Consider the following 23,014-nt stretch of genomic DNA (forward strand, 5'->3'; position numbering starts at 1 on the left):
AGTTCGACAGCCCAACGGTGATATCAACATTTAAATACTGAAAATTTACTCCAGAGAAAAAGGTACAACCAACCATCTGCATCTGTGAATGAGCCAAAAATCAGTGAGCTGTGTGCCAGATCTACTTGCATTGAAATTCAACTGTCTTCTCTTATGCCCTTTTAAAACTGTTTTAATTAGTATACAACCATGTTGAATATTTCATTTTGAAGAACCATATTGCAGATATTAGTATGAAAGATCATATATGTTAAATTATACAGCATGGTAAAAATACAAAATTCAAATTGACTACAACTGCAAATGCCCTGCTTGAAAATCGAGATGCTCTACAGAATAAAGAGACTGCACTTCTAATCAACCACTAATAAACCCTGGGTAAAAGTAGCCGAGATGAGAAGCAGGGGGAAGGAAAAAAAAACACAGTATGTTTCCAAAATCTGTGGGATAAATCCTTGTATGTTGCCAGCAAAAGATCCAGATAATGCAGATATTAAAATTAAAGGATGGTATTTCAGACAGCTAATTACCACAGCATTCAATACCTAGCTAGGTATAGTGCTTTACAGAGACATATGATCTAGGGATAGTTTTAAACCAAGTTTAAACTCAGTTTTAAATAGAGTTCTACCTGAAAGTATACAGTATTCCGTTAGCTTTATCCATATCTCTAATGAGTTCTGTGAATATATTAGAAAAGAGTGGAAATATACAACCTACACTTAACATCTATGTATATCTTGTAATACCAATTTTTTTTTAAATGTAAACCAGTCAATGAGCAGCATTCTGTCTTCTGCACTGCAAAAACTTAGCACTAAATTGCTTGGCAGATTCAGAATATACAGTGCCACTGAGTCAAGGAGCACTGCTGAAAGGCAGCATAATACAACAGGGTGACAGAACCTGTAAACGGTATCTGTAACCAAACTCACCCCTGCAGCATGCTGCTGAAAGTCTGCTTTTGATGGATATTAATTGTGTCCCAGACCACAAGCCAAGAATAACATTACATTGAGAGAAGAGCTTGAGGCATCTGAGTACAAAGAAATCACAATCTGACAGCACAAAAACAATGCAATTTTCAAACTTGGTCATCAACCGAACTAAAGCAAGCAAGCAAACAAAAAATATGCACTTTACCTTTTTAAGGAAAAATTTCTGCAATTTCCTGTGAGGCAGCTTTATCATCTTTTTTTCACCATCCAGCATACAGGTCAGGCAGTGCAAGTCCTTGAGCCATTCTGCAGGGGCTTGACACCTTTTGCCTTCTCTGTTAACTCGCTGCAGTCAGCTTAGCCCAATGCGTCACCAAACACCAGCCCAGCCCCACAACAGATTAAAAGGCAAGAGCTAGGCTGGATCTCATTTTTGAAGCAATCTCTAATACAGACACTCCAGCTCCAGCTGAATACTTCAGCTGTGTTGACAGCACAAGGAGGAAAAGAACAGGTATGAGGTCTGCATGGCCCCCTAAAAAAAGGCACTGCAAAGTTAAAGAAGGTGCTTATACAGGGGCAAGAATTTGCAAGATCAAAGACACACAGAGATGCTCAGTATCCCACTGATCCTTTCAAATCCCATGCTACAGAAGAAACTCCGTGTCCAGGACTCTGAACACAGCCCAGCACTGCCTGCTGAGTGCAGCTTGTCACTGTGCACCTGTTAATTAAGCACACTGTATGTGATTCAGCCAAGCACAGGAAAGAGCCTGTCATTTGTGTTCTCTTCAAATCATTGGAAGACTTATTTCCTCTGAATAGTTTTTAGAAAAAACTCTACACAGAGAGACTTCACACAAAGATGTTATGTACAGATACACATGGAGGTATTTATAGAGCACACCAATACTGAGTTTGGTTCAATACCTTAGGAACCAGCAATCATGGCCATTGCTGCCTTCCCTTTGTGAATTTGCAACTAAACTTCAGATTTGGAAGGACAGGGCTCAGCAGCACACTAGCAATGCTGCATAACTCCTGGGCTACTGCTGTCCTAGAACAGCAAGTGCTGTAGGGTGATCTGATCTCAAGCACTGTGTTCACTCCCATTTATGCCAATGGGATAATCCCCATGTTTAAGAATTAAGCACATGCTAAAGCAGCTAGTTTAATCAGTTTTAAAAAATCATTCCATGATCAAGCTACTCCCTGATTAGTGTTTGAAGAGTCAATCTGTGTAAGAATACACAGAAACGTACTATGAGAGGAATTTCGTCCAAACATTACCAGTTGCACTCAAATTTCCATCTCCTGTTTTTATACTATAAATATTACTTCACACAAGCTGCAAAATCTCTAACAGCCCATCTCTACCTGTATAATTTTTCTGCTATTTGCATAATTTTCTTACCACAAGGACTATGTTTGTTCTTTGGCCCTCTTGCTGCCCATTCTTCAGGAGCTTCAGTACCACAAGCCCTACCAAATGTCACTGCAGATTCCCACTCCTACAAAGGCACACGTGCTTAACCTCCAGCAAGTGGCAAGGTCTGAGGCAAGCCAAGGAAAAAGGAGGTTTAAGAGAGCTCAGCACACACTTATCTCCAGAAGTTTGTGTTTATGGCAAGGCCAAATGTGACAGGTAAATAACAACTGCAGTAAAATGCAGAACCAAACTCTGAGAACCAGTGCCACTATGCACCCCAAGTCCAGCTGGAGAGGCAGCACACTGAAGATGCCACAAAACACAAGTGCAACATATGTCAAAATATCAGTCAGGGGAAAGACAGAGACCCAGGAGAAATTACTGTGATTAACCAACAGCTGAAGATAAGCAGTAGACCTAGTATTTATTCTGACCATCAGGCATTCAAACTGATGCAGAATTCCAGACTAGTTTTCTGAGAAGCATCCTGCACCATGAGGATATCTATCAAAACAACATGGAGAAGATAGTTCCAAGTCCAATTTCAAGAAATTGTTCCAAAACTGACAACTGGGGAACACAAGAAGCAAGACAAGAGGTAATTATTTGGTGTGTTATATGTTTTAAACCTTTGGGTTCAATTTTAATAAAGGTTATAAAAAACATTTCTTAGGAAATTCTCTCTGGATACTGAGTAAGGTGGAAAAGAATCCGAGATACCACTAAAAAAGGGATGGTGAACACACCATAAAATCCACCTGGATGCACGTAGCAGGAATATTATAGTATATCTAATATAATACATAGCTATAGCATCTTTCTCAACAGTTTCTCCTGCAAATGGGGAAGTTTCATTTTGAAACTTGAAGCCTTGAAGGTTTAAAAACCCTGTGGTTTTGGGGTATGCATTACCAAGAAGCATATTACTTTAACAACTCTTACTCCAGATCACCAGGGCCTCCATAATTTCTCAGGATTTTAACTTCTGTCTAGGAGATTCCCCAGAGCCTAACAGCATTTACTTAGAATTTAATTTTTCCCATGTAATTATTTGGCTGCATTTTCATTTCTTAATTTACATGCACTAAAGTTGCAAGGTTTTCCTATATAAGAGCAAATAAAGATACTTTGAAGAGATCTTGAATTCAAGACTTCCTTCCTTTGAGATAATACATAATCATCCCAGACTCTATATTCATCTAGTTCTTTAAAGTTGAGCTCAAGCTAAACATTTAGATTTAAGCTGAAAATACCACAAAGACACTTCCATGCCTTCTAATACATAACCAGATTTTGGAAAAAAGCTGTGTTACAGCAAAGGTCAAAGGTAGTAGTAGTTATGAATTCAGCTGTAGTTATGAATTGCTGTGGTTTTGTTGTTTTTGTTGTTTAGCATTTCTTTAAAATTAAGAAAAACACTGAGGACTGAAGACACACCTTTAGATAAATACCTAAAAATAATGCTACGTCTGGATGTCAGAATAGATTCTGAATTCTGTCACGGTTACTATGGTAGATAATTGCTTTTTGTTAAATCTGACAGTGAACAGATGTAACACATACAGTCCCTGCTTATTCACAATCTTCTCAGCTAAAAGCAACATTTCACATGCAAACAAGTCCTCCAAACTCCATGTGCACAAACACCTTTCCTTCCAGACACAGCTACCTGCCCTTTTCAAGTCAGTGTGCTGTTACATGTTATACAGGCTTTGCTGGGCAATTTAAATGAAATATTCTTCATTAATTGATGAACACTTACCTTATCTTTCTGACCTAACCAAGAAAAGGAATGCCATTTTTCAAATTGTTGTTGCTGTTTATTTCTTTTTGTTTATGAACTACACAGTTCTTAGCATGTCTGCTCCCATCTAACACCAATTCTCATTGATATTAGAAATATGCCATTAGCATCCCAAGGGAAGCTACCCATAAGCAAATTGTGCAAGACTGAAGGAATCCTCTGGCTACATTTAGTTCTTCATAGAGAGCAAATATACAGTATTTTCTATTAAAGAACAATATAGGTCAGATTTTTCTTTCAATACAGTGTTACTCTTGATTGGAGCCAATATTAAAGAGTTCCATACAAATGTAGGTGGTATTAAATACTCTTTTCTACACCCACTGAAGTTACCTTTCCTTAGTAACTCAAATCTGAAAAGATAAAATACCTCACTGCTTTAACTCACATGGATAAAAAAGAATAAGAAGCACAATTTGAAAAAAAAAATAAGTGATTTTATCAACAATTCTAGCCAAATGTTAGTCCTGTCAATTTTCATTTTACCTCCTGTTTTGATTTACAAATTCAGACTTTCAAAACACCAGGAGAATTGTTTAATACTAGTTAGTTTCTGCATACTCAAAAATCAATACTGCAATTTTTGTCAGCTTTTCCCCATCAATTATTTCAAGTCATTACATAGAGAAGTGATTTTTTTTTTCCCTTTTTGATGCAGAAAGGATTTCTCCAGACAACTAGCTAATGCAAATTTGTTTAAGCTTCCTGAGGCTGCACAGCAAATGACTGATCCAACTCTCTTACAGCTCATTGGTAACTTAGCTCAAGAGAAATTCCAAGTGTTTTAACACTTTTCCCCCCCAAAATTGCTTAAAAATAACTAAGCATATTTGGTCAGGAAGTTTGGATTACAGAAAAACTATTTTCTTTCCCCTCCCACTCGTCAAAAGCCTAAAGGTACAATCGTACAATCTTCTCTTTGGTCCTGACACACCCCATCTCCTCAAGAGCCACTCAGAGGGATAAACAGGGGAGCAGACCACAGAGCCTAAAGCCTGTGGTCTGGGTAGCACTGAGTGACAGTCAAAAGCACTGACCTTGGACAACAGAACTCCACTCCCTTTTGAAAATAACTGCTGCCAAAATCCACAGCAATTTAGGCTTGGAAGCGCCCACTTCAGGTAGCAGCAAGAGTGCCTGATTTTCCCCTCTTGTTCCAATTAGCAAACATCACTGCCTGGCAGATTCCTGCTCAAGCCTTTAAAACAACTCTCACATAAACCCCTCTCCTCTCACACCTTCCCCAACACCCAACACCAAGGCAGTTTCCTGGGGGACTGATACCAAGGACTACTGCAATAAAAGCAAGGAATTAGTTTCTCCACAGGACCTGCTTTGTCTCCTAGCTGCCCTAAGAATCCTTCAATTACCCTTTGAGATGCTCTCAATGAAATAATGACTCCATCACCTTTGTACCAGAAACAACCAAACAACAGTTCTCTGCAATTAAAAACAGAAAGAAGATACATGACTACATCACAGCTGGGAAGGATCTAGATGTAGGAGTAACTAAATGGGAAAGGAGGACAATGTTTAAGAAAAGAGAGGTGTATTTTATTTCCTGAAACTTACTGTAGCACAAAGCTTAAGGAGATTTATGGCCAAGGTTTTTAAGGGATTCATTTCAAGTTCTACTGGGAATTTGGATACTGTGATCAAGGTCCAATCAAGATTTTCTATTATTATGCCTTTATAAGGGTAAAACAGCTCCATGCATTTTCTCTGAATCTTTATTACAAATAAAGCCACCTTCAAATTGATTTCTATTCAGAAGCCTTTTTAAGCAACATCAGTACACAGCAACTATTAAAGTTTAACTTTGTCTTTTGCAAATATTTCCAAGAGTCAAGATTTTTTTTTTGGGAGGGGGGAATACGTAACACAAATTCACAATAATCCATACTCTTTTTTTTTTCCCCTCCTCATCAGACAAAAATCAGATTATCCTCAAAAGAGGCATTACAATTCATGACCCTGCTGAGATTTTTATCTGCTTTGAACCAAGTTCAAATTATTTCGGACTCTACACTGTGCACCTGGTTACAAAGAACTCACATTAGTTAAAACATGAGATAACCCTCCCTTATTTCCACCATAGCCGAGGCCTAAGCTCAAGTTTGGAAGAAGAGAGGGGGGCACCTCTGCATTGGTGAGAAGGTAGGTGACAGGGTTAAGGAACTTGGCAGAGAAAAATACCCATGTCCATACACATGCAGCTCTGCTCAGAGTCTCCCTATAACTTACCCTATCCACTACTAGAAACACTCCTTGCTGGAGGCAGAAGAAAGGGATGGGAGTGATGAACAGTGCAACAGGACAACAAAAGGCTGTAGGCACAAATAAGTCCTTGACACCATGCTTCTCTACATGCAGTTTACTTGATTACCAAAAGCCACACATGTTCAAAGGTGACTGTAAGGTGATTCCCAGTCACATTTTACCCTTCAGTTTCTACATGTTGATCAGTGGAAACAAAGAAGGGAAATTACGAATTCTGACTGTATTTTCAGTATATTCTAATGCAGTAATTTGCTCTCATTTCATAAATGCCACTAAATGTTCCATAATGATAAAACACCTCCATTGATGAGGTGAGGTTTGTAACACTGTATAGAGTTGAAATTACTTACATTTGGAAATCTAATCCAGGTCACCTAATAAATGCTGTTCTCATTAGAGAGCCCTTCAACAGAATTGTCAGAGAGTCAGAGACTTGTTCCTCTAAATGAAGGTTTACACTTTCAAATATGCCTGAGTCAAGGAGATGTGAGATCAGATCACAGGTCATGAAGCTCTAGCATGATTTAGGCAGCCCAACACCAACAGCCATGCTGTGAGAGCTCAGTCTTGACAGCACCCTAAATTTTCAGGTTGAAATTGAAACCAGGGCTCCTTTGTAAGGGTCCAGTGTGAATCATGGGACAACATTTCAGAGAAGGACCCTCAGAGAAGTCACTCATGGACAAGGTTACATGCCTATCAAGCTTTCAAAGCAATTTAATTTTTGAGAAGTACAAACCTTGCAAATACTTGCACTTGGGACCCTGACATTTAAAGAATTCCCTCCAAACAGAAACAAGTTACATCTTCTCAATATAGGAAGAACATCAAGGAAGCAGCTGACATTTTAGAGGAGTTTCACTCCTCACCCACAATGAGGAGTCCCTAGCAAAGGTCCAGTTGCCACATAGACAGCAAAATGAACAGCTGCACATTCTAGAGGAGGCTGCATGCAGATGGCTGAGCTCTGCCAGATTTAAAGCTCAGATGTATCCTTGATGAGCTCTGCTCTCCTGATGACCCAGCTCTGAAGTATCCCACACCTGCTGGTTCTGCAATCAGTCTTATCAAGCCTGTGATGCACCATATCCACCAGATAAGTACCACACCCTAGGTTAGCAGAACAGCTCTGAGCACTGGGAACATGCAAAGGACACAATGGTCTCTTGACAAGCAGGTTTTTGGTAGGTTTGGTGGGAAGTGGTTGGGGGTTTATTTTGACTCCTAGCTTTGTCCTTTGTCTCTCTTTTTAAGTTTAAGATCACTATTCAGTATGATATAATTGCTCTCTAGGTAGAGGTTTCTTTGACAAACAATGGAGACTATAATTCAGCAACCTAGAGCAATTTAAAGTACTGTTTCTGTCTACATATGACACTTAACTATCAGGGCTCCCCAAACTGGAATTTCATTTCCATCATCATCTCGCATACAGGGCTAACTTTCCAGCAACAAAAAAGTTAAATCTGGCACTTTCAGCAGACAAAGAGGAACCACTGCCATCATGATGAACAGGATAATATGCCAACAGGTAGTATGTCAAAGGAGACATAACACTCTATGCTCAAGCTCTGATCACAGAGAGAAAATTGCTCTAATGTTTGTGAGCAAGGACTGAATTTTTTGGAGTTGCACCTTCAGCACCGTATACTTTACTTTTGAGCCACTGCTTTCATTGTGGCAGCCCACTGCTAGGATTGCCTGGAAAAAGAGAACCTCATTTGCAAAATAAGTGGGACTTTGGACATTTTCACTTCTTTCGCTTAAGTATAGGATTCAGCACATTTTTATTTACTTAATTTTAATAAGAATACAATCTTTCCAAAACTCCAAGTGAGAACTTAAGTCAGAAGTACGTGGGCAAAAAGAAACTCATGAAGTACCAGGTCAAATCACTACCTTCCCACCAGTATGATGGTTCTGACCTCTTACATGCAGACACGTGTACATGGATCCAGGATTCTAGGGAGAGACAGTGCTTTTTGGGAAGTAGACATGTTCTACTTCCAGATTCAAGTTTTAGGCATACATTTTACAGCATCCCAGGGGACAAGCAAAGCAAAGCAGGAGGAAAAAAAAAAAAAGGAAGCACTCAAAATGTCTTCATAAACACGAAGTCACTAGACAAAAAGAAAAAAAAAGGCAAGATGGCTGCAGGAGGAGTAACTGATGATTCATCTATGGCTGCAACCTAAAATTGCCTAGGGTTTCTATTGGTTTTTCATATCCTTATGGTAGATCTGAAATTTAGATATATACTAGAAATATGGCATGTTAGTAAGTTATTTTGAAAACAGATTCATATCTTCACCTGACCTTTCCAATAGGCAGAGTAAATTCAAGTGAATCACCTATATAGTTAAGTTGATGTGAAAATGGAAAAGCTTTCATACCATAAATTGTTCTTATTACAATAATCACTGTAAAGATAACTCACATTGAGGGCAATTCCTTAGCATGGTGAACCAGGAAAGCCTATTGCCCAAAGTGACTGCCTCAGATTCAGGCTAAGATCTCAGCCTATGATTAGAGGGCTCTAACTAACAAGTGTGTCTCTTGGACAGGTTTTTTTTGACATTTTAAAGATTCTGCTTTTAGATACTCTATAAACTCAGACACTTTCAAAGTTGCAAAAATATTTATTGTATTGGTGACTCTTATGCCTTGTTCATAGCTATAAAGAATATAAAAATAGAAATAACACATTACTTAGGCCAAAGACCTTGGAGAAAAGCAGAAAAGCTCATAACTGGAAATAGGTCACATTTTCTTTAGGATAAAATACAAACTTAATCCTATTATCTTTGTTTATTAGTATTCAATTGAATCTATCAGCATTTTAATTTCATTTGTGATTCTTGCACACTTTAGACATACATATAAGGAAGAAAAAAGTTGTAATTTCTTACATTAATTGATCTTCTCTTCCCCACACAAAAGCAAAAACACACGAACCAAAAGAACCATCTCCTATCTGTTTCACATTTATTTAAAAGTGATTTCATATTCTTCCCATCTCCCCATATACATTTCTCTCCACTACTCTAATAATTTTCCACCAACTTTTTGGTCTCAACCATGTTTCTCTATACTTTTTCAAAGGTGAAATGACTGGAACTGAAAAGAGGGTTCCAACTGAGAAAAATCAGCACAGTGGCACAGCTCTGCTGGTACTGCCTATTCACCTCCTCCTGCCTACAGTACCCCTTCCAGTGCTTCACAAACAGAAGGACAATTGATGCTCCAAAGCCTGTGTTCTGCATCTCCCACAGTGGCACAGTACTTGGCACAACAATGCCATCCCTGCATACTGCTAGCATTTTCAAAGAGATTTCTAGAAATAGCTACACTACTGACTTAAAAAAAAAAATAAAATAAAAGCCATTTTCTCTTCACCTTCAGAGCTTTTTCATCTGATTAAAGATGCTATTATTCTTCTATTAAGACATTATGTGGATGTACCAAAAACTTGAATGTAGAATATAATATCACAATGACAACGTAAAAGTTCTTTGCTCATGGATTTAAGAAAATTCATCTTCTCACTGATTTTATTATCTTATTTCATGTATGGTAGCACAATAACACTCTTTGTCATAATTCCAGTAATTTCTGCAGCTGATCATAACCTATTGTAAAACAAACTCTACTAAAAGTCCAGTCAAAACAACATCCTAGGGGATTAATGCTTGGAAAACATAAAGCTTCTCACAGGAGTTTTATCTTTCAGGTGATGCAGAGAATCCAGAATTTTAAAAGCAATAAGGCAGCAAAACTGTCAGTACAGCATTATTGCTAAAGTTGTATTTACAACATTCAGTTAACCAAAAAAAAAAAAAAAATAAAACAAAACAGAAAAGAGCAACCAAAGCTGCAGCTTGATTTCAGCAACTGCAAGATCTATTTAGTTAACAATCAGCAAATGCAGGACTGTATTTAACTGAATAAACTTTCCACTAAATTTGATGTATTTTGTTACTGAGTTTATGCAGAATTTTACACTGTGTTTACCTTTCAAAATTTCTATATGAACAAGTACCCAAAGAACTACCATTACAACTTTACATTTGGTCTGTAATGCAAGAGAGCAGTTCAGTTGCCTCTTAAATTCTTATCTACAAAATTACAAAGGAATATGGAGACAGGATTTTGAAATTTATATTGATTAACAGCAAACTTGCATTAAGTTTGGACAGAGGGAAAAAGAGGACCATCTGTAGGGTGTGTAGTTAGCCAAGCTGGAGAATGCTTTACAGGATGATTCACAGAAATTATCATAGTTCTGACTCATAAATGGCAAATTATGTGTTTGGGCTGAAGTCATTCAGCTTTAGCAAAATCAAACATAAGCTTCCAATAACTCCATGAAAACAGCACCACAACCTAAAGGAAAATATCATTCCAGAACAGTGCAAGCAAATAGCTGAAGAAAACATTGCATGCCTTAATAGATAATGATGAACTAGAGATGGTTTAAGTAACAGAAAACCCACACTAGAGACCTATGCTTTTAGAATCTTGTGAAACCATTTCTAGACTGTACAGAATCCCTCCATTCACAGATGTAACAGATAATTGGATTTGGAGAATACTTGGAGGTGATTCGTGTTGAAAGTCAAATTCTGGTAGAAGCTTTGTAGTTTTATGAGCTAATTATAACAAAGAAAAAAAACCTACACTCATCTGCTCTAACAATTCCTGTCTAACATTAGCCATGAACTTTCATCCACTTGTGCCTACCGGAAGCCAAATATCTGAGGTTTGGCTAAAGCAAATATTCTTTCTAGAAAGGAATTAAATTCTGACTTGAAAATTACAAGAGAAGGACAAGCTCACTTCCCAACCCCTAAAATATGACTTCCCACAGTCCCAAAAATCTGCCAGCAGTTTGCATCTCTGCTGTCAGTGCTGGGTCTGGGGAGGGGGCACAGGCTTCAGATTCCAGTTACAGCTTTTCTCACACCAGCTCCGTGATCGCCAGAGTTCCCCAGCTACTGCACATGCGATTCACTTAAGTGCACACTGCCCTTTTGGGTCAGTTCTTCTCATTAAAATAACTTTAAATTAGTATTCAAAGAAACAAAAAGAAAACTCCACCCTAAAAATGACTGAAAAGCTACCCAAATTCTCATACAATGATTCCTTCTTAACGGATGAAAACCCTTTTCCCGAACAAGGCAGACCTCTGCTGTTGGATGAAGTTACTGCAAGCTGCACAAGCTTCCTCATTACCCTGAAATAATTCCCTTGGGCTGGTTACAGGTTATGGCTTGCATTGCAAAACAAGGATCTTGCTGCACCATAGTGGCATTAGAAGTGGCTTTTTGGCAGAGGTAGCCAAGCACAAGATGAGGTGGTCAGTCCCTCCTTCCTAGTGCATTTCTTCCCAAGGCACCCATCTCATGGAAAGAAACATGCTCCAAATCTCATAAAAAGCTACCCTTTGTGGCACTGCTGCTGCTCCTTAAAATAAGGTGCTATAGATCTCAAAAGCAGAACTAAAAGATGTAATTGCCAAGACTAAAAAATTTAAAGACTTAAAATGAATGCATATTCCACAAATATCAAAATTTCTGCTTTCAGGTCAGCTTTCCATTGACCTGAACTGAGGTCTATGACACAGGGACTAACATATGTCAGCCAGTCACAGCACCCCAAACTGCATGCCCACCCTGTCAAAGGTAAACTACAGCTGTACTCAGGCTGCCCAGTGCAGCCTCCCTGTCAGATCCCTGTGCTGCACCAGTTACTGTGGATGGCAACACTGCTGTCATGGTGTTCCAAACACTGGAGTTGAAAGTGTGCTTTCTTATTTGGTTAATAAACAACCAGCACCCCCCTTGAGCCTTCCATTGAAACAGCAGGGTATGATTTAAGAAACAGAACTCCTTCCTCACTGTTTGAAGCAAGAGCAGGAGGGAAACAGGCTAAAATTCTCATTGATAAAATAATTTGGGTTGGAAGCAAGCACTAACAAGGCAAAATGGATGAACTAGAAGCTCAAAGAAGTCAGTCCAAAGTCAGATGTGACTCAGACTCTGTGGCAGAAATGAGATAATTATAAGCTAGGGCATGTTTCAGAGGCAGGATCTGGAGTAAGGATTATCTGTTTCTTTGAATACTTGGCTGGGGTGCATCTACCCAGAGAATTAAAGTCTTGCTACAAAAAAGTAAATAATTACACCTATGATAGTTGTTTTCCATGACAAAACTCAGCATTATCATCTGCAACAGAGTTACACTGCATCCAATTTATTATGGTGTAGAGATACAAGACACATCACAGCAGTTCAAAACATAGATATGAAAAAAATTATCTGGAAGCTTTGGAGTAGCTTAAGTTCAATACTAGAAATACATAACTGGTTAAGTTTCACCCTGCTTTTTGGATTTGTTTCAACCTTCCAAGACCTATTCTCTTTTCTTCAAGAGGGTAAGACACTCCAGAGTTACCACTTATTAAAAGGCACAGTATTGCATTAATGCCAGCGGTATAAGCACAATTTTCAATTCTTAAAGTATGACTGTAACATGACTAAGGCAGTTCCACCTGTAGAAAATACAGTGAATTACTGTCTTACATAATGCAGAAATGTGTCTGATGGCCTAAAATTAGGCAGTCAGGTAAAAAAAAGGGACCACACCTTCCAGCTGCCATGGTTCCCCACTACAGCAGCATCTCTTCTAGCAGCTGGAAAGATGAGCTGTCAGATGTCCAAACTGAAAACTTACATATCAAAAGCTTTGTGACATCCAAAGCTCACAGTAAATTTCATTGAGCTTCGCAGTAGGCTTCATGACTTGAATGTTCAGTTCTACCCAGCCCACACTAGGTGTCAGTCCTGCCCCAGCATGGCCGAGTGCAGGCATGTAGGGATACCGGGAACAGGTATTCGCAAAGCACTGCATTTTCCTTCGAGATTACTAAGGGCCAGGCTTGCATAGTGGTCAGAGAACAAGAATAAAAACAGCTTTCTGTTCTCATGGACAAACATTAACAAACGACATGCTTTGTTTTTAACATGTGTTCTTGTGAAGCTGGGATGGTCTTGTCATGTCCCCACCCCACTTAGGAGATGGGATTGCAGTTCATTCGCCAGCTTCTAGCTGATCTAGCTAGTTCAAGAAAACGTTGCAATACATGCTAAGTAGTATGGGTTAGGGTCTCCACACAGAGTACACACTCATTAGCTAAAGCTCATGCTGTCATCACCCATCTACTCCTGAGACTGAACTTTTCTGTCCCACAGCTGCAGAAATATCACAACCAGCTGCAGAGCAGCAGCTGGTAGGAAATGCACATCATGTTATCTGAATTTATTTCCGTGTGCACTTTTACAAGAATACGATGTATTCAGATAAAAGACAAAGCGCACACAATGTGCCTGAGTCATTTCTACCCCACCTCCGCAAAAAAAAAGTTAAAAAAACCAAACCCAAACCCACAACCCAGTTACTTAAGATGTTTGTGACTAATATAGACACAGGATAGGAGAGGCAACCCATCCTATATCAGACAGAGGTGCCCAGCAGACACTTGGCTTCATTTGGCCCTTTTGCCTATGAACGTTTCCAAGTACCACAAGACCTAACTAAAAAGGTTATTGACCTGAGTATGTCTGAATTCACGTCATCAGGGCAAGACTCAGAAACCTCAGATCTCTGCTTTCCTTAAACAAAATTCACATCTACCTGTCAGAACACTAAGTACTGGTAGGCCTCTGAAATTTCATGTTGTGCCACAGCAACACATGATGAAAGTTATTTAATCCCTTGTATAGAGCTGGTGCCATCTTCAATCACCAGCTATTTCTGCTAATTCATAGAGACTGAAGCAGCAAAGGGCAGTCAGCCTCCTCAAGACACTCACAAGGGGTAGGAGTTATGCTCATTCCATGTCTTCAAAGCCATGAGGAAAGTTGGTTCTGGTCTCACACATTGGCTTTGCAGTAAGAATTGGAAAAGTCACACAGCAAGATCTTTTCCTTCTATTTCTCAGATTTAGTCTAGTATTTATACTGCTATATATGAAGCAAAAGATGTTTCAGAAAGAATAAACTATTACATTACTCATTTCAGTCTTGAATAGATCATTGGATCACAATAACTTGCCATCCACAATGTGCAGATGGATTCAGGTGCTCAGATCAGCAGTCGCCTGACTGCCCATAAACAGCTTGCCAAACTCTTGACTTGTTCCTAATTAATACAGACAATAGCAGGAGGGGGAAAAAAAACCTATTCTTGAAGTTTCCATGTCACACTTTGGGCCCTAAGGCAAGTCTCCTTTCCTCATAGAGAGGACAACTATCTCTCCCTTAAAAAGCTGCAGCACACAGTCTTCAGACATGAGTTTCATCAGAAAAATCTGCTATTCAGGCCCAGAAACAAATTCTATGCCAGATACAGGGCTAAAGGGGAGTTTGGTGTTGATGACAACATAAGCAAGGAGACTTGTGAAAAAACACTATGCATTCCCAACCCTAATAAGCTAATCTTACAGTATTTCTTATCTTTAAAATAAAGAGTCACAAAATCAAGTAAAACTCCAGTTATCACTGTATTTTCTGAAACCATTTATCTTGTTCATCTGTGGAAAGCCTAAAAGAAAAAAAAAATATCAGTTCTACTACATATTATTAAATTTCCTTTATTTTTGCAGAAAGGTGAAAGAATTTTAACAATGCAAGTTAGTGACCCTAAATTCAAGTGATCAACAGTATATCTGGACATAGCATGATGCCTAAGTATAACTCCCAAAGAAATAACAGCTAAAAGAAACAGTGCAGGAAGAGCTCCCCCAATTTTTCCAATACATCTCCAGATACTCTGGCAAAAAAAAAAAAAAAAAAAAAAAAAAAAAAAAAAAAAAAAAAAAAAAAAAATCTCAAAGGGTTTCTCCATCTCCTGTGATAAAAAATCCAATTTTCCTGTCAGCTGCAGATAGAGATTCAGACTGCAATCACCCTGCAGATACCACAGGGAAGGCATCCAACACTTATATTCTTTGTTGAAGAGGATTTGCAGGTGCTCCCCCATCCTCCAGAGTTTTTTATTATTATGAAAGAAACACCCTAATCCAAGTTAGATTTCCTGTTCAGAATTGCACAAGCCATTATTTCCAGGCAGCTAGAGACTTATTCTGCTTCTCATGCTGTCAGCATCTGCCTCATACAGCACTTACTGTGCCATTAAATGCTTCCCCCAGCTGTCAGCCAGGAACCCAGAGCTGCTTCATCTCATAAAAAGCAGCTCTTCCAATGCTTCATGCAAGGCCCATCCATATTAGTTAAAGAATTAAAAACAGGCAGAAGGAAGGAGCTAGGCAAAACAGTATTTTAATGATCCAGTTATCTCCCAGGGCCTCACATCAGTCAAGCTGTACAGCTGAGAATCTGTGTCTTTTCAAGGGAAAATTCTCTGCTAAAATCAGCCTCACAAGTACATTGGAAGCATTTGGTCTGCACACATGCTTTTCTTGCTGGTCAGTGACTTGTAAGTAAGTTTATAGCTGGCCTTCTAGCAGCCAAAATGAAGTCCAAGACTTCCAGCAAGTGTAAGGAATACTATGCCTGGCACAAGTTATCAAATTTAAGAGGAGGCCCTGTAGATTGATAAGCTTTCTCCTTTAATATCTACAGCAAAGAAGCAGCTTCCAGAAGCACCTGTACCCAACATTTATAACTGAGTCATAAGAAAAGCCAGAGGAAAAGAAGGCTCACAAAGCAGTCTCTGAGAGTCACAGTTGTTTAAGCCACCAACCAGATGGCAGCAGTTGTTTTGGCCATTTGCTGCCTGTAACTATGCTTGCAATGTGCTTTTAAAAGCCACCAAGATACTTAGAAATACAATGAAAGAGTTGTAATACCTTGAAGGCAAAGATTGGTAGTAATATTTAGAGAACAGGTACCAGATACAGATTACTTAAAAAAACCACAAAACATCAAACCTGTCCCCCCACAAAAAAAACCCAAAACCACACAAACCCCCCCCAAAAAAATTTAAAAAAACCCACACAATCATAAACCCCACGCAAAATAGCATAAAAGCAACATTTAAGCCTGCTTCAACTCATTCTGCAATAGCCAGGAGACCTCCAACTCCAGGCACAGTGGGTGGGAGTTAAGAGTCAGTTTAGAATATGCTGTGCCAATGCCCTCACAGCACCTTCCCAGAACCACCACAGTCACAGCACCAAACCTGGCAAACTGATGAAGTCATCACTTCAAACCTGCAGCAAGAACTTCCCATAGCTCTACATATTGCAGAAAGTGAGCTCTGGTTTGAAGATAAAGCATTTCATGGGCAAGAGAAGCAATGAGTTGCCATACCAAACCACTCTCTACCTGCAATCAGAGCCCAGTGTACTGTTAATTAGCATCTATACTATTAGGAGAGTTAAATATGAAAAACTCAGGTCCCCCCAGTGTGTTCCAGTCTATAAGATTTAGAACTAAATGCATATTACAGGCTTTTCAAAGAAGCCTGGTCAAATTTTCCCCCAAAGCTGATAGACCAACTTAGGAGAATAGTTAAAAAAAAAAAAAAGTAGAACTGGGCATATGTCACAGACATATTTTATGAAAAATCCTTTCCTTAGGATCTTTTTCTCCTGAGAAGCTGAGAGGCTTCAGAAACGAAATGTGAACAATAATTATCTGCTGCTGTGGAATGCAACAGGTGCATCTTTGATTGGTCTCATGTGGTTGTTCTTAATTAATGGCCAATCACAGCCCAGCTGTCTCGACTCTGGTCAGTCACAAGATTTTATTATCATTCCATTCTTTTCTTTCCTTGCCAGCCTCCTGATGAAATCCTTTCTTCTATTCTTTTTATGATAGTTTAAAGATATTATTTTCTTTTAATATAATATGCATCATAAAATAATAAATCAGCCTTCTGAAATATGGAGTCAAGATTCTCATGTCTTCCCTCATCCTGGGACCCCTGCAAACACCACTACAGGCAAAAACTAATAAAAAGACTAAAGAAGGATAATTTTGTACTGATCTAATCAGTCACAACAGTGACTCATCATGTAAAGAGATAAACAGTTATTCCATGCAGAAGCTGAACTTAAAATCTCTTTTCTCACAATTCAAACATTCCAGAAAGTGCTTTAGTCCTTGCCAGTTACATCCGAAAATATTCACAAAGCTACATTTACAAATGAGCTTACTGCAAAACCAAAGAGTTAAAAAAATCAAAATGAGGATCCAGGTATAACAATGTCAGAGACTCCTGGCTGATCTTCTAATGTGCATGAGAACTCCTGCTTACCTATCTAGAAGGAAGATGAGTTTTTCAATTCCTGTTTCAAATCCAGAAACCTGGAGGGCTCCAGGGACAAAACTGGATTCAGCCTAGCTTCTTCATCAATAAGATTGTATAAGCCTTATCCAGACATCAAAACCTCTCGAGTTTTCAAGTTTTATAACACAAAGCAAACAAAAAACCCATATTCTTCATTTGCACACTAAGTATACATCTGTTCATCTTGAGCATTTTTAAATTATTAAATATTCTTTTTACACAGATGCTTCAAAGCTGACAGCATGCACACCAAATACCTCACCTGCTCAAAGTCAATTCTTTATTCAAAGCTGGCTCTGAGAACTAAAAAGGTGGGCAAGTCTGCCAACTCCATGCAGCATATTTCAGGAAAATGACTCACTAAGTTCAAAATGTTTTACACATTTAATTAAGCCTTACGCTAACTCCAGTTGGCAAGCAGGAGTATGAATCATGGAAGCCAGATCACAGGAGCAAACTCAAGGCAACACAAGAACTTAACTGCTTTCTTCTGGAGCTGAGCAATGGCTCGCTGAAGCAGGGATCCAGGAGGATACTCCTCACCTCATAGGCCAGCATGGCATGGATAGGAAGCAAGGGGGAGGCAGAAGAGAGCAGCCATGGCTCAAAGCCCTGAGGCTGCACCCACCAGTCCCTGCTGAGGCACTGACACCAAGCCCTCTGCTCAGCCTCCCTTGCTGCCACTGACATTGCAACACCCATCTACTGCTCCCCCCTTCCGTGTCTTCTGCAGAGAAAGATGCCTTCTCTTCCAACAAAGGATGGACAGAGAGGCAGTGGTGTCATTAGCACAACTTTTGTGTCATCACTGTGCACATCACTGCATGTGCTCAGTGGATACCATGCTGTTACTTGACATATTATACACTGCAGTATCTTGAGCTCCCTTACTGAGATAGACTACTAGTAAAAGAGATCAAACTTGCACAAAACAGTCCTGATGCTGAAATAAAAACCATTATGCACATATATGTGTGATCCTATTGTCCACAGGTTGCCCACTCCCACTGCTGACAGCAATGAGCTGAAGTAAATAAGAGCACAGACAGCTCTGAGGTCCCAAAAAACCACAGAAAAACATACAGCAGACATTTAGTTTAGAAGGATCTGCAGAACATCCATTAGATGTGCTGCAAATCAACCTCCATCATGCCCTTAAAAATAAAAGCAGAGCAGTAGCACATGAAACAAAAACATACCACACGACTAGTTGGCTGCAGGAAAATACAAGTAAAACACAATCATTGTCCTTTGCACTCTTACAGTATGAAATATGTAGAGCAGTTTATAATTAAATTCACACACACCCACAGTTCTATTAGTGTATTCCTCTCCATCCTCAATCTCCTGACCTGCAGGATGACTAGCTTACCATGTTAGACAAAGGGACACAGACAATCTTCACACAGTCAGGATCTCACTGTTATCAATTCAGCCAGCACAAAGCTGTACAGATGAGGGCATACATTCTGCAGAACAGAGGTACAAGAAGATCAGAGGTCCCCATTACAGCAGTAGATTAGGTTTTTCACAGGCATGCTTGGATTTGATCCTTGGTCAAGTTGAGACCATTAAGAAACAACCTGCCAGATGCAGTTACTGCTCTCCCCTAGTTAAAGTGCACTGGTGTTAAATACATAGCTCAGAAGAGAGATATTTGTGGCAGAGGTTGCACAACCATTCCCATACTATTCATCTGAACAATGTTGAACTCCTTGCCATAGCTACCAACACTGAGCTATCAAATACCAAAACTCTTCATGCAAACCTAAGCCCAATTCAAACCAGTAAGTACTCAGGGAAAGGCTGTCACCTTCTTATACCTTTTCTTTCACCTTTACCCCCACAACAATGTTGTACAAGATATGCATCAAGCCTGGATATCAAGTCATATTTATTTAGTATTGTGCTTTACTGCTTAAATATTTGTTGGATACCAGAATCAGATGTTTATAGGATTTGATCACTTATCTTGTCTGTCTACAGAAGTAAACAAATTACACACTGCAAACTGACAAATACCATTCAAAACTACAGACTGCAAGCTGACAAATACTACTTAGATTTCTGAGCTACATTAATCTCCCTTTGACTCAACAAGGCTGTCACCCACAGAAACACATTAATACCTGCAGTGAGATTGCTTCTCATACACCATTTCCAGAGGAAATTTCTCTGTGAAACCAGATGCATACTCTGGAGCTTCAGGGCTACCTTCCCCTCCCTGAAGTGTGATAAAACCTTATGCCAGGCTAGGAAAAACCAACAGCAGGAAATTCAAGAGAAGAAAACAATCAGCTATAGAAATAAATGCAGACACACCAAAAATCCCCAACCTTGGCAGATCTTCTGACTCTATCTTTTGGGTCAGATGTGCCCTGTGCATCTAATCTACAGCCTAACAAATTTCAAAGAAATGAGTAATGCTTCAGTTTTCTTGTAAAAGTTAACAGCATTATACATACCCAGCTTAGGCATTTAGGTTTGTCATTTTCTTCAAGCATTTGGCTGCTAACAATACAGGAGACTGCTTTAGGCATCTATGGAGAACCTAGACAGTAGTTGGAGAAGGAACTCCCAAAAACACCTGTGTGCTATCAAGGTACCTAGCACACAGCCCTGCTGGGATAGGGCCCTGCCCTTGCTTGGCAACCACAGGGCCAAGAGACCAAGGCTCCTTCTGACAGGCAGGACAGCCCAAAGGATGCTGCCCTAGGAAAACTTCCCTCTGGAGAAAACCCATCATCTCCACCTCTGCAAACAGCTTCTCTGCAGTGCTGCTGCAGAACAGGGTCCAAGCAGATCTCACCTCAGAGCCCTCTTGTGTCAGGTGCAGTTAGGAATACTGCAGTTAGGAAGCTGGGATTCAACAAGCATCCCCTAACTCTGGCTTTCATTTTAGGAACAGAAGTCAGCCCTCCTTCTACTGCTACACTGCCCTTTCCACAGAGCTTCCCAAACTGACTTGAAAGAGATGAAGGGAGCAAGCATTTCAAAGTCTTTAACTGAAATCATAAATAAATAAATAACACCTCCCTCACCATGCCCTGCCTATTCAGCTGTGCGGTGCTCAGAGCAGCCTTCAAGACCACTGCTGCAGCATTTCAGGCAGGATTTCAGAAACTGTTTTCTGATGACAGACACTCAGAGGTGGCTCACTGACATAACCAAAACATTACTTGATGCAGTTTAATTCTGTTGTAACAGCTTCCTTTATAGGAAGGGTGACTCACAACCCTTAGCTTTCTTAAAAAAGAAATAAAGCAAAACACATTAAAAGCTGCTGTAATATATACTGTACAAGAAGTCTCTGAAGACTGTTCATCATAATAGAAGACTTTTTATAGGAAAATGCAGGAGATTATACCAATTAAACATGCGTGATTAATAGCACAAACCAGGTAGCAATCCACTCAAATAACAGGTCTCATGTACAAGAGTGTATCTGCTTTAACAGTACCATACTGCTCACTGTTCTGTTTGCAATGTTTGCTTCCATAAGAGGTATTGTTAAATTTATGTATTACCTTTTCACCTCAGCTGATAATTGAGAATTGGACTGAAAAGATAAAGTTTTTGATCAGTAAATACTGAGGACCTCTCAGTTACTGATTACTGGAGGTGAGAACTGTGGTTGCTAGTGTACTAAAAGATGAGACTACTTGTTCAAGTTCTAAATATGAATAAATATACCTAATCTGTACACTCAAAACCCAGACCACCACAAATAACAGAAGACACCAACGATCATCCATCATATATGTGAATGCTAGTTGGAATCCACTGTGCTTTCCCTCTCTTTTTGTTTGATGTTTGTTATCAGAAACAATAATTCTAGACCAGACTAAACAAATCCAGTAATCACTGTAATTACTGACCTCACACAATTAAAGAGGAGAGAAAACATATACAAAATAAAGACTAAAATAGCAATCAAGAAATCCACATCCACTTTTGATGAGACAAGTCTGAGCAGGGGCAGAATTTGTCATTTGCAAAACTTCTCACATCCAAAACTGAAATGTTTAGAAGACTTCAGGTTTCTACCACATGTGATTACAAAGAGGCCATTTGATCATGATACCAACACTTCAAGAAACTTAGATGTACCAGGAATTCTACATAGATTCTGGACCAAAGTTTTGAACAGCTGGGAACTTGTAGTTAACTTCACAAACACAATATTGTAAAAAAACCCACCTGCAACCCTAGGTACATAGGGTTAAGATATTATAGGTCCTTATATGCAGAGGTGTTGAAGCAACCCTCTTCCACAGAGGCAATACACAACACGACTTTTGTGGCCACCTCTCAGAAATAATTACCTGAATGAGGCAAAGCATCTGGAGGTTTTAAGCATCCAGGTGCTTGAGAAGAGGTAATTTGCCTTCCTTCTTGACTTCCAAAACTTATGCAGTGTTAGTTTTGTTGCTGCTCTGAATACTTCACATGCCACTTGTAATTGTCAATATAATCTTTGTGAAACCCTGAGTGCAATAAGCATGCCTGAGTACTGATCACACATTCCGTAAACACAAAACTTGTGCAAGTGTAATTCATTTGTCATTCAAAATGCAGCCAGACTAATTTATTAGCAAAAAGTTCCCTTTCTAGTTAGCAGGGAAAACTAGTCAAGTCTTGAAAAAAATGGACTACACCATGAAGCACATAACTACTTAGAAACAGAAGCTTAATACTTGACATCTCCAATAACAACATAACTCTTCTGCATCTAACCATGCCCCTTTGAGAATATATTTTCAATTTTTTTCAATTTAGAGCTACTTTCTGATTTTTCCTATGAAATCTTTGTAATAAAGCAGTCAGAGAGACACTTTCTTCCAAAGTAACAGTGCCCATCTTGCTTCTTTGTCACATTACTTTTCCTTACGATGAAAATTATTTATTAACCTTGGAAGTAGCAGGAAAGAAGAGTAGAAAATTCAAAGAAATAACTCATTTCAATACAAAACACCATGTTCTAAGGAGAGAACAAACCACAGAGTGAGCAAGAAAATTAGAGCAATCTAGTAGGAAAAAAAATTAAAACAATTCTACAATTAATTACAAATTCATTGTAATGAAGAAAAATTGATTTTGTTTTTCCACTCTAGAGTTGTAACCATCTGCATGTAAATTGTAGATTGTTTCCATTTTAAATAACACATCTCTCTAGGAGGCACCACACTCATCACAGAAACAATTTATCCTTGGCTCTAGGGACTGCCAAGTGACTCATCTCTCCTGATG

The 23,014-nt window shown here is 39.1% G+C and overlaps 1 protein-coding gene across 4 annotated transcripts in view; it reads right to left on the reverse strand.

The window, feature by feature from the left end:
• The window catches only part of RPS6KA2 (ribosomal protein S6 kinase A2), a 282,442-nt gene that overhangs the window by 247,616 nt on the left and 11,812 nt on the right, over window positions 1-23,014 (reverse strand). For 2 of the 4 annotated variants that reach the window (XM_071430778.1, XM_071430787.1), the window contains exon 1: window positions 1,144-1,615. The exons of the other annotated variants lie outside the window; for them this stretch is intronic. In XM_071430778.1, coding sequence (XP_071286879.1) covers window positions 1,144-1,212 — 69 coding nt within the window. In that variant the 5' untranslated portion in view covers window positions 1,213-1,615. Of the gene's footprint in view, window positions 1-1,143; window positions 1,616-23,014 lie in introns of those variants that run through there. 4 annotated transcript variants of the gene reach the window in all.

This window comes from Agelaius tricolor, unplaced genomic scaffold, assembly GCF_023055355.1.
Source record: "Agelaius tricolor isolate 1412-34295 unplaced genomic scaffold, bAgeTri1.0.p SCAF_1, whole genome shotgun sequence".
Classification (NCBI taxonomy): domain Eukaryota; kingdom Metazoa; phylum Chordata; class Aves; order Passeriformes; family Icteridae; genus Agelaius; species Agelaius tricolor.